The sequence below is a fragment of the Homarus americanus genome, unplaced genomic scaffold, assembly GCF_018991925.1.
Source record: "Homarus americanus isolate GMGI-L3 unplaced genomic scaffold, GMGI_Hamer_2.0 scaffold22250, whole genome shotgun sequence".
Taxonomy (NCBI): Eukaryota; Metazoa; Arthropoda; class Malacostraca; order Decapoda; family Nephropidae; genus Homarus; species Homarus americanus.
The window spans coordinates 2,659,404-2,672,274 of record NW_024741189.1 but is presented as its reverse complement, the minus strand read 5'-3'; the positions used below and the strand labels follow the sequence as shown (position 1 = coordinate 2,672,274).

The 12,871-nt window shown below is 38.7% G+C and overlaps 1 protein-coding gene across 1 annotated transcript in view; it reads left to right on the top strand.

The window, feature by feature from the left end:
• Positions 1 to 12,871, top strand: part of LOC121875636 (histone-lysine N-methyltransferase 2C-like) — a gene marked incomplete in the record, with an annotated part of 92,316 nt that overhangs the window by 36,306 nt on the left and 43,139 nt on the right. The window contains 9 exon segments of the mRNA XM_042380247.1: positions 3,485 to 3,675; positions 4,638 to 4,774; positions 5,044 to 5,378; positions 6,677 to 6,874; positions 7,522 to 7,703; positions 8,185 to 8,400; positions 9,325 to 9,502; positions 9,821 to 9,921; positions 12,344 to 12,524. Of these exon segments, the coding sequence (XP_042236181.1) occupies positions 3,485 to 3,675; positions 4,638 to 4,774; positions 5,044 to 5,378; positions 6,677 to 6,874; positions 7,522 to 7,703; positions 8,185 to 8,400; positions 9,325 to 9,502; positions 9,821 to 9,921; positions 12,344 to 12,524 (1,719 nt within the window).

Sequence of the window (12,871 nt, the reverse complement as noted above, 5' to 3'; positions counted from 1 at the left end):
TTTTGATTTTGTTTTAAGAAATAAACTTTTTCTTTTAATCATAAGTGTGGTAGCTTAGTGTAACCTTTTCTACAGGACTTCCTTTCCATGTTAGTCAGTGTTGGGTTTACCCGGTACAGTACGGAGACTGGCAGCTAATTGATATTAATTATGGATAGGAAATTTTTCTCCATTGTTTCATTAAGATTTATATCTGGTGTGTTGTAACTCCTTGTACTGAACACCTGAGGCTGAGTAGAGTCAAGGAGATGCTTCTGTGGTCTGATGTGTGACTGAGTGTGTCTCGGACTTACTGTGAGTTCTCTGTGTGGTCAGGTCAGGTCAGGTCAGGTTTAATAGGACGTTAGTACTTATAAGTTACTGTGCTGAAGTAAAGGAAGACAAGCTCTCTGATATAATAAAACTGTTTCTCTTCCAATAGATGTAAATATTGAGGAATTTCCCTAATAACTACTGTACTTGTGTTGTATTTGGAGATCTGTTTAGAATGCTTTTTGTGTCTCACCATTTAATTGGAGTTGATGTAACTGTACCAGATTCACTAAACAAATTATGAAGTAAGGCCTTTGCATGTTTGTGTGTGTTGCTTCAGTTATAATTAGCATATACAGTACCAGCTTATTTCTCATTCACTACTAATACTGTATACGATTACAAACTCATTTTCAGACGCGTTTTCTTTACAGCGGTGTATGCGAGATGAAAGAGTTATTTTATTTTGAGAGCTTGGAGGTTTTCTGACTCCCTAGTACAGCATTGGTCACCAGAAAAGGTGCATGGTGTGGTGTTCAGTCACCCAGTACTATAGTAGATCTTTTGTGCTTAGTGGCAACACCTAACCTTCCAGTACAGGTACATGTTTCACCTCATGGACCTTTGCTAACTACTACAACAACATTAATTTATGAGGCATGATAATTATACTGTATCAGTCTCTTACTTACAGCTGCAGTGATTTACCGTCACCCTTCCCCCAGTGCACAAAAAATAACACGTACAGTATATCAACTTTCCCTGAACATCATTTTAACTCTTGTGGATTAAAAGATTAAAAGTATCCAGCCTTTTGTCACTAATAATGTTGTAGCTGAACCAGACTTTCAACTCCAAAGTGTCCAGCCTTTTGTCACTAATAATGTTGTAGCTGAACCAGACTATCAACTCCAAAGTGTCCAGCCTTTTGTCACTAATAATGTTGTAGCTGAACCAGACTATCAACTCCAAAGTATCCAGCCTTTTGTCACTAATAATTTTGTAGCTGAACCAGACTATCAACTCCAAAGTGTCCAGCCTTTTGTCACTAATAATGTTGTAGCTGAACCAGACTATCAACTCCAAAGTGTCCAGCCTTTTGTCACTAATAATGTTGTAGCTGAACCAGACTATCAACTCCAAAGTATCCAGCCTTTTGTCACTAATAATTTTGTAGCTGAACCAGACTATCAACTCCAAAGTATCCAGCCTTTTGTCACTAATAATGTTGTAGCTGAACCAGACTATCAACTCCAAAGTATCCAGCCTTTTGTCACTAATAATGTTGTAGCTGAACCAGACTATCAACTCCAAAGTGTCCAGCCTTTTGTCACTAATAATGTTGTAGCTGAACCAGACTATCAACTCCAAAGAGCCTTTTGTCACAGCTGAAGACTATCAACTCCAAAGTATCCAGCCTTTTGTCACTAATAATGTTGTAGCTGAACCAGACTATCAACTCCAAAGTATCCAGCCTTTTGTCACTAATAATGTTGTAGCTGAACCAGACTATCAACTCCAAAGTATCCAGCCTTTTGTCACTAATAATGTTGTAGCTGAACCAGACTATCAACTCCAAAGTGTCCAGCCTTTTGTCACTAATAATGTTGTAGCTGAACCAGACTATCAACTCCAAAGTATCCAGCCTTTTGTCACTAATAATGTTGTAGCTGAACCAGACTATCAACTCCAAAGTGTCCAGCCTTTTGTCACTAATAATGTTGTAGCTGAACCAGACTATCAACTCCAAAGTGTCCAGCCTTTTGTCACTAATAATGTTGTAGCTGAACCAGACTATCAACTCCAAAGTGTCCAGCCTTTTGTCACTAATAATGTTGTAGCTGAACCAGACTATCAACTCCAAAGTGTCCAGCCTTTTGTCACTAATAATGTTGTAGCTGAACCAGACTATCAACTCCAAAGTATCCAGCCTTTTGTCACTAATAATGTTGTAGCTGAACCAGACTATCAACTCCAAAGTGTCCAGCCTTTTGTCACTAATAATGTTGTAGCTGAACCAGACTATCAACTCCAAAGTGTCCAGCCTTTTGTCACTAATAATGTTGTAGCTGAACCATACTATCAACTCCAAAGTATCCAGCCTTTTGTCACTAATAATGTTGTAGCTGAACCAGACTATCAACTCCAAAGTATCCAGCCTTTTGTCACTAATAATGTTGTAGCTGAACCAGACTATCAACTCCAAAGTGTCCAGCCTTTTGTCACTAATAATGTTGTAGCTGAACCATACTATCAACTCCAAAGTGTCCAGCCTTTTGTCACTAATAATGTTGTAGCTGAACCATACTATCAACTCCAAAGTGTCCAGCCTTTTGTCACTAATAATGTTGTAGCTGAACCATACTATCAACTCCAAAGTATCCAGCCTTTTGTCACTAATAATGTTGTAGCTGAACCAGACTATCAACTCCAAAGTGTCCAGCCTTTTGTCACTAATAATGTTGTAGCTGAACCAGACTATCAACTCCAAAGTGTCCAGCCTTTTGTCACTAATAATGTTGTAGCTGAACCATACTATCAACTCCAAAGCATCCAGCCTTTTGTCACTAATAATGTTGTAGCTGAACCAGACTATCAACTCCAAAGTGTCCACCTTTTGTCACTAATAATGTTGTAGCTGAACCAGACTATCAACTCCAAAGTATCCAGCCTTTGTCACTAATAATGTTGTAGCTGAACCAGACTATCAACTCCAAAGTGTCCAGCCTTTTGTCACTAATAATGTTGTAGCTGAACCAGACTATCAACTCCAAAGTGTCCAGCCTTTTGTCACTAATAATGTTGTAGCTGAACCAGACTATCAACTCCAAAGTGTCCAGCCTTTTGTCACTAATAATGTTGTAGCTGAACCATACTATCAACTCCAAAGTATCCAGCCTTTTGTCACTAATAATGTTGTAGCTGAACCAGACTATCAACTCCAAAGTGTCCAGCCTTTTGTCACTAATAATGTTGTAGCTGAACCATACTATCAACTCCAAAGTGTCCAGCCTTTTGTCACTAATAATTTTGTGTGTGTTTGTTTTTTATCTCTGATAGAAGTATGTACTGTATAATATATTATATATGATGAGTTATTTTTATCCTAAAAAGCTTTGAGGATTCTGAATTGTTCGTCCTTATTCTGATAGATAGTATACATACAGTACAGTGTGTGTGTGTATGTCCAAAGTGTATTAATTTTCTCATGTTTTATTTACTTCATCAACAGACTTGTCGTGTGTGTGGAGACTGTGGTTCTCGAACACCGGGGAATGGATTATCGTCACGTTGGCATTCCAACTTTACAGTGTGTGACTCTTGTTACCAGCTTCGCAATAAAGGTCTTGCTTGTCCAATTTGCCATAAAGCATATCGGGCAATAGCCCAGAAAAACATGGCTCAGTGTACAAAGTGTAAAAGGTGTGTATCTGAGGTAACTGGTACAGTACATTATCTCAACTTAGGAAAGAATGCTGGAAGTACAGTATTGTATACACCACACTTATCCCCCAGATAATCACTATTCTTACATTGATAATTTCAACCAACCCAAAACATTGATTTGAACCATATTTTTGACCAGAATTTATTTCTAACTCCTTGCCTTATTTGTTACTTGACCTGTGTTAAGGGTGCAGGGAGGGAAACTGCTGTACTAGTGAGTGGTTGAAACCTCCACCAAGTTATCAGGTGTACTATAGGAGGTTAGTCAAGCTTCATCAATGACCTCAATTTGATCTGAACCTCAAGATATACAGTGGGATGTTTGTGTTATGCTGGGTGGGTGGGAACCAGGTGGGTCGCTACAGCCTTGTGAAGGTGTCAGTAATTCTCAGCCTCCCTATACTGTACTGGACTGTACATGTCAAAGATGGGCATGTATCGGGGAACAGTTGAGCCAACATTAAACAGTGGTAAAGCATGGAGCCAAGAAGCAAGAAGAAACCATTTGGAGGTGATGGGAATGATGTGCTTGAAAGTAGTGTGTGGAGTGAAGAAATGATGGAACATTGATGTATTGTTAGGTGATACCGTACACCTCACGCACGATATGGTGACAGCTGGTGGTCACATCCACACACCACTGGTAGGAGTTATGTTGAGGGAGTGATGTGAGGAATGAAGTGTGTGATGTGAGGAGTGAAGTGTGTGAAAGAAAGTATTCAATACAAGACAGAGAGGGGAAGGAGGGGGAAAACCCTGAAGGGGGTAGAAGGATGAGATGAGGGGTGTTCTTGGGAGGTGGTGTGGACATTGAAGAATCATATTACCTTTATTCACTGTCATTATATTCAACTTTTACATCAGTTAGTGGGATAAATATTAAAATTTTGTCTTTTTACTTAATTTTCTGAATATTGATATGTTTTGTCTCCTCTCAGGCATGTCCATAGCTCGTGTGATATTGACGCAGACCTCAGTGCAATCCAGACCAAGTGGAATGCAGATCACAACTTTGAATATATCTGCACCAGCTGTAACAGAGTAGCTCCGTCACCAAGCCAGTCACCACGGATCAGTAAGTTGGCTATGTGTGTGTGCGTACAAAATATACCGCAGGCCCGTATTTTGTAAACCAAACATTAATGTCTGAGGTGTGCTGGCAGAATGGATAGCGCTGGCATCCTCTTAAGGGTTGCTTGTTCCCCCTAAAGTGTGACCTGTTGTTGATGTGTTGACTATACTGCCACACTGTGTACCAAAAGTCTGTTATTCAGTTTGATGTATCTACTCTTTCTCTCTCAGTGTTATGTTTGGCTAATTTTACATGTGTGTTTTGTCTTACAGCCCAAGATGACAGTTGTGATGGGCCTCCAGACTCGTCGGCTCACTCAGAAGATTCCAACGACACAGACTTAACATCAGAGGGTAAATCTGAAGACACCTCCTCTGTTCCAAAACCTCAGAGTAGTTTCTTTTCACGTGGAAAACCTCTCAGCTTGGCTAAGAGGGGAGGAGGATTTCTTCCAAGATTACGGGGAGGTGCCGGAGAAAAATGTGGGGTCGGGAAGAAAGCCGTGTCCGGCTCCAAAAAACGAGGTCAGACGATGCCAATCCGTAGGGGTCGAGGCAATGGACGAGGATACAGAGGTTACTTCAACTATCAGAACATCTCCCTTCAGGTAAGTTTTGAGATAACCTTATGGTGTGGGTCTGTCCTCTGCTGATCTTTAAAACCATTTTCCTTCACCTCTGGGTCATAACGTTGTGTAGTAATGCAGATTTTTAAATGGAAACCTTGGGACATTTTACATAAGGGGAACAAGGTGGTACAACACAACTTTTACAATAGTAAGAATGACAGCTAATGAAGGGAGGGACTGTTGCCTGCCCCTCACCATTATATATACATGTTTAAACTGAAGCTGTTTATTTTAAATTGTGTTTCAGGACTTACAGAATAATTTGAGGATCATGTGTGTTCTCAAAATTGGAGATTCATGCAATAAAGTACTCGGGAATCATTGACTGACACTTTGAAGCAAATAGAGGCAAAAATTTTTAGCTTCTTGAGCTAGGCACATGTCCTGATGTGGTGCAGTTATTGTGATAAGGTGCATTACTGTAAATTGGCCAAAAATTGGCTACGTTGTGGTCATACTTACAGTAGCCAATTATGTGCTGGCACAAGATAATATGGGTGGTGCTTGTTTTACATATCCAAAATAAACAGAAAATAGTCAATTGCTCCATTTTTTTGTTTCTGGTACAGGTTGACTATCAAGAATCCGGCAACCTCGGGACCTGAGGAGTGCCGGATTTTCGAAAATGCCGGAAAACTGATGGTTATATTTGCTGTATAAGTTTAACAGAAAATGACTACCTGTACAGTCCTTTAAACAAAGAAAATTAAACACTTAAGTTTGGATAATATAATTGACATTGCTGGATTCCTTGTAAGACCAGGAATATTTTGAATATGACTGTCATATATTTTGCACAAAAGATAACATATTTACTCAGAGTAAACATTATATCTAAAATTTGTATGTCTAATGCAAAATCTATGATGTTTATATTCAAAATGATCATCAAATTGTAAGAATTCCAGCAATGTAAATTATATTCTGGCCAGGTAATTTGTATGGATTTTATGAGCTAAAACATTTATCTTCATTAAATAAACAAAGAAATATTTGAAAATGCACTCCGGAATCCATGCCGGAAAACTGAAGGTTCCGGTTTATCGATTGCCGGATTTTTGATGGTCAACCTGTAACTCTTTGGAATATGTCATTTCATTAAATCTTGTTCAACTAAAATTGCAAATATAAAAAGAATTTGCATAAATTGTGTTTAAATGAGAAATAGACATATTCAGGTGTTTCCATTCTGATAAACTTTTACAGAAATATTTTTTGCTGTTATTCGTAAAAATTATGTAACATTATCATAATTCATTGTTTTGTTTGTTGCTTAGGTGATGGAGTCCAACCATAGTTCTGGAAAGGAGGAGGGAGAAGAAAACAAACTTATCCTTGTGTCTACTGGTGATGAGTTCTGTCTTCAACAAGATGTGTGTGCTATGTGTGGGGCCTTTGGACAAGATCAAGAAGGTCGCCTCATTGCATGTGCTCAGTGTGGGCAGTGTTATCATCCATTCTGTGCTAATGTTAAGGTAAGGAATTTCAGCTCTGTATTTGATAAAGCTTTACAGTCTGGAACAGTGTGTGCTTATAAATTAGGTATTGCTGATATATTTGGAATTTTACTCTGATGATATCATACCCAAGGTTCCATCTCTAACTTGTTTTGCTTAATTTTCAAGGAAGAATCAGTTATGTGAGTTTTATCCGTGTGTGAATAGAAATCAAATACTGTATTCTTGTGGAAACTTAACTCGGTAGTGGCGAGGATTTAACACAATTAGTGTGAACATACTGCTTATTCTTTAAGCTTGTCTTTCAAAGAGTTATGCTTAAATGCTTAAAGTTACAATAAAACTACTGTATAGTGACACTGTATTGTCTTCCTTAATTAAAATCGTGTCATAAAGTTTTGCTGTCCAAAATGATGCATGTCACTCTTACCTCATGACATGATGCTTACACCTTGACAATGTACAGCATATCTATACAGCACAGTATTGTGAGACTCAGATAAAAACACAGAAGGGATAACAGGGAGGTACGAGATGGTCTTGTAGTGATTACATGACCTATCACACACACAGCTAATGGTCTCACCGCATGAGTCGGTGTTGATGTATGAACTACAGTACATGATAATAACTGTGCCATTGTTAATTTTCTGTTTGACTCCAAGGTGACGAAGGTAGTACTACAGAAGGGATGGCGGTGTTTGGACTGCACTGTGTGTGAGGGCTGTGGTGAACGCAACGATGAAGCTCGGCTCGTTCTGTGTGAAGACTGTGACATCTCCTATCACATATACTGCATGAAGCCTCCTCTGGACCATGTGCCATCTGGTGTATGGAGATGTAAATGGTAGGTTGTAAGGGTATTTAAGTTATTAGTCTTTCTACTTTCATTAACAACATAAGACTGTCAGGTGTATAGAAAGTTAAGAGATAAGCTTACTTGAGTTGTCATTCTTTTAGTTTTCACTCAGATTTAATACATTAAGAAGTATTTATTCAGCAGACTGTACTGTAAAGTAAATAAGTCATTATGAAAGTACCTCATGTTGGTACGCTTCTCTCTACAGTTGTCATTAGTGTTCCCTGCATTGTGTGTGTGTGTGTGAATATATAAAAACTAATTAGATTTTAGTTCCATTATCTTCCATAGATATAAGTAAAACCTTAGTAACTCGGCACATATGGGGCTCTGGCCTTACTGAACTATCCCACATTTCGACTTTACTAGTACAGTACTGTAGTACAGTATTCAAACACTGATGGTGATATTTGAGTCTTTACTTGTTTATCCTTGTCAGTTAGGCTATAATGAAGTACAACTTACACAGGTGTGCCATGTGTCTTCACTGTGGGGCGACTGATCCTGGTCCTAATGCTACCTGGCAGCAGAACTACAGTATGTGTGGTCCTTGTATGTCCATGACACAGTGTCAGGTGTGTAATGAACCATATGCTGATGGTGAACTGATCATCCAGTGCTCTAACTGTGAGCGCTGGCTGCACGCCTCTGATGACATGATCCTCACCGAGGAGGATGCTGAAAGGTACGGCATAAATCTTTCTAATTAAGTCTTTCCTCTTAATACTTATTCAGGCTAAAAATATTCTAGATATCATAGAATATTTTCTTGCTCTTACAGCAGAATGGGTCATGCATAACATACTTCATATATTCTTGTTATAGATTTTACAAACACTTTCACTATTAAAGACCTATGGGATATTGTTAGAATGTTCCCTTAAATGTTTTAGTCATGTGAGGTGCTGCTTTATCTCAAATAACAATGTGTGAAAAGAAACAAAGTTTGCTGGTAGACAAATGGGGAAAGATGATAAAAGATGAATTGTTTAGAGCAGGAGATGGAAAAAGAAAACCATTATTGTTTGACGTGTTATAAAGTGTTGCCTTTGAGGACAAGTGTCACACCACTAAGTGTTGTTTGACGTGTTATAAAGTGTTGTCTTTGAGGACGAGTGTCACGCCACTAAGTGTTGTTTGACGTGTTATAAAGTGTTGTCTTTGAGGACGAGTGTCACGCCACTAAGTGTTGTTTGACGTGTTATAAAGTGTTGTCTTTGAGGACGAGTGTCACGCCACTAAGTGTTGTTTGACGTGTTATAAAGTGTTGTCTTTGAGGACGAGTGTCACGCCACTAAGTGTTGTTTGACGTGTTATAAAGTGTTGTCTTTGAGGACGAGTGTCACGCCACTAAGTGTTGTTTGACGTGTTATAAAGTGTTGTCTTTGAGGACGAGTGTCACGCCACTAAGTGTTGTTTGACGTGTTATAAAGTGTTGTCTTTGAGGACGAGTGTCACGCCACTAAGTGTCTTCAATGTTAATGGTGGTCAGTTAAAACTTGCCTCCCTTACCTGTGCTTCTATAAGTGTGACTCATTGAGCCAAATCATGATACATATTTATTGTTTTGGGAATAAACTTTAATAGTGGGAATGATTTACTTGTGCAGATGTGCAGAAAAAGGTTACCTGTGTCTAATGTGCCGGCCTCATGAGGCACTGCCGGCCCATCTACTGCCTCACACTCCACCGGTACGTTCCGCCAGAATTATGCACACGCCAACTGTCACGACCACAACTACAGCAAGTCCAGTGCGTGCTCAGAGTCCCATAGACATGATGACCAAGGTAATGTGCTGTCATCACAGTGTTGCAGTACTTATACAGTAGTGATGTCTTTTGTAAACATTATTTATTGAAACATTTATATTCCTTGATAAGTTTTAGCTGGAGTTGTTTTGTTATTACGTCACATCATTGTTATTTGTTAGACATATTTGGACCACAATGTGGCCTTAGGTGGAGGAAATTCTTTGCTTATTTAGGGTTTTTGGCTCAAAGGTTGAGGCTTATTCAGAATGGTGGTCTCTATACTGTACACAGGGATACATTGTGTAAATAGGCAGTTAAAGAAAGAGATAAATTTATGATTAATTAATGTGACAGGTTACCTCCAAGGCTCAGTTCTGGGTGGACGGTATTTGCCTCTCTGAATGTGGAATGTTCCAGATCAAGACTATGACCCTAGAGCCACAGAAGAAGCCCAGGTATGACTGTGATGTACAGTGTTCTCCCACTTGTTCTGCAATATGGAAATAGATTTTTTAATTCTTAAAAGTAGTGATAAGTCTTACTGTAGAATGTAGATGCAATTGTTTAAACCCAACAACTTGTTTTCTTTTTTAAATACAAAAGTTTAAGAATTTAAAATATAATTTTTTTGCTTCTGAGCTTAAAACTGAAATTTAAAATTTATTAACTGAAGCAGATGTCAATATGTTGTCTGTTGCTTGTTAATGAACTCGTAGATTTAGTATACCTGTGATGTACTCAACAAGTCCCCCACTTTACTGTTGATAAATGTTGATGCTTTTTTACATTTGTAGACAGTTCTTGCTTGGTATGATTTGGGAGTTGAAACTAACTACATTTCAAGGTGGCCACAGATGGCTGAGATTTAATTTTCAGCTGGCTTGGTGCCTCTGGTAAATGGTCAAAAGTATTGGTCAAGCTAGAAACATTATAAAGCTTACAGAAAATAAAGGAACTGAGCATGGTCGTGTGTTTGGTTCCTGACTGGAGAACTGGGTTCCCTCCTAGTGCAGCAGCCCTTTGGTGGTCATCAGTCAGTGAATACATTACCTGGTTGGCCTGCTGATGGTGGAACAAGCCTTCAGTGGACTACCATCCTAGTAAGGGGGAGTATCAGTCCACTAGCTGCTGAATGTTAAAGATCAGAGCAGGTCGTGGCCAGCCACCCTGCACCATTCCAATATTTCATTATCAACGAATGAAAATAAATTAACACCAATATTAACGACACCACGAGAGCCAAATTTTCTTGGTTTAATTTATTCCATATGCAATAAATTTTTGAAATAATTTAACAGTGGAAAAAATAAATCATGCCAACTGGAAACTAGAATTTGACCTTCTGGTGCTGAAGACATTGAAAGATCACAACAGTGAGCGTTGGTGCGGCATCTGCAGTTAGTATGGAAACAATATCTTGAAATAAGATTTATTCAAAGTACAGTAGTTCCTGGATTATTAAGGAACTAAGTGAAAAGTGAGAACTACGATATCATAAGGTTGAGTGAATTAAGAGAGAGTACGTTTACATGTGACTCAAGGCACCACCCTGTTGCTACACAGTGGAAAGTGACTTGAATGAGTGCAGTAGCTACTAGGGGCAGAAGAATGTATCTATGATAATACTGAAAGTTTGTTTATAATATCTTGGAACTACCAGTTGTCTTCAGGGTAAAATAATTCAGTAACATTCAACAAGACAACAGACTTGCTCAGCTTTATACCTCTAGCAGCAACAGTTAGTTAGTTAAAAAAACACACAGTAATCTTGATCTATTAGAAAACTATCATGATCTTATGCTTTCAAAAACAGGAAAGACTTTAGTAGGTTTTTATAAGTCATTGACTCCAGCTGCTTCAGGGAGATAGACAGCTGGTTGGGGCTTTATACGGCAGCATGATGGTATAAGGAGAGGCTTTATGTGCAGGGAAAAGACCAAGAACATGCACACTTGCCTTTACCTTCAAGAAGACAATACAGACCATCTCCACCATGTAGGGCAGCAGTAGAGCCAGCAGTCACAGGTGGCAAAAGATTGACCATACATTTTGATTTGTGAAATTTGCACAACTTTAAATGGTGATGAAGAATAATTTGAAGACAGTTTTAGCCTTGGTAGAGAGGCAGTGCAGGCCAAGTGGGAATCCCCGGTGGGCGAGAATAAATAATGGTAATTACTGTACTGTGTTGAGGATGGTCTAGAGACGTTCTATATAACCCATTCAAGTGAGACTCACAGTAATGAACTCTGGATGTACAGTACAGCATTAAAGTGGCTGTCTCTTGCTTAAACTAGGGGAAATGTTTCAAGTAATCAAAAGCTGCACATTAGCAAGTTAATAAAAGTCTAAACAAAAACTTATACAAAAGTAAAACTAAAAGGAATAAATGAGGGAAATTTGTACAAATAGCAACTTGTACTGTATATGGAGATTGATGATAGCGCATTGGTCCACCGCATTATGACCAGATGAAAATAGTGGATGAAGGAATTATTGTTGGTGTGAGAGGCCTGTCAGTTCCTTCCTCAAATGTTTCCTGCACTGCTCTTGTAACATACTGTGTTAAGATTCTTCGTGGCTCAAATAAGTCAGCGTCATTCAGATAGACATTTATTGATTTTTTTTATTTGTCCGGTCATTTTTGTTAATTGCGTAAGACTCCGTCAAAGCTCATATCTCTAGCGATTGCCAAGAGTGATGAAGTAAATCGTTGTGGACACAGGCCTGAGATGGTCAGTGAGAGGGGACTTGTTGCGTAATGCTTGTCACTGAATGGTCATAGATTTGTGCAGTAGTTTAGTTGTTGTTCCCTTGCTGTAACATTTGCCATCCAGGAACAGGAGTCACTCATTTTGTAACTAATTCTCAAATTAGCATCATCACACACAACAGGAACCCCAAAACAGTCCGTACCAGTCGTGGACCGTCGATAGACAGTAGTGGGAGTCGGGACGTTGATGACGACGATGACGACGATGAAGATAATAAACTAGATAATGAAGAACCAAAACACTGGGTGTATGGCATGAAGGAAGGAACAATTTTACAAGCAAAGGTAGGAACTTTGGCTAACTTCTTTTATGATTAACAGTGATAAATGAATAAATTACAGATGTAACTGTTATTTTATGTGAAGCAAGTTAAAGAAAACAAATTCTAGTTGAAGTAGGTTAGTTAGTCGACCATACAGGCAATTGTTTTGTTTGTAGGTGATGGTGATCCTTGGTAAACAAACTATTCTGGTTATAAACTCAGCGCCTCAGCCAGTTTATATTATATTTGAAACACACAAACATTTTGATCATGCAGTTTGACAAATTGTCATTGGATGATATTGCTGAATCTTTTGTTTAATTAAAAACTGTTTGTTTCTGTAATATTGTTTCCTCTGTGGCACTTTTC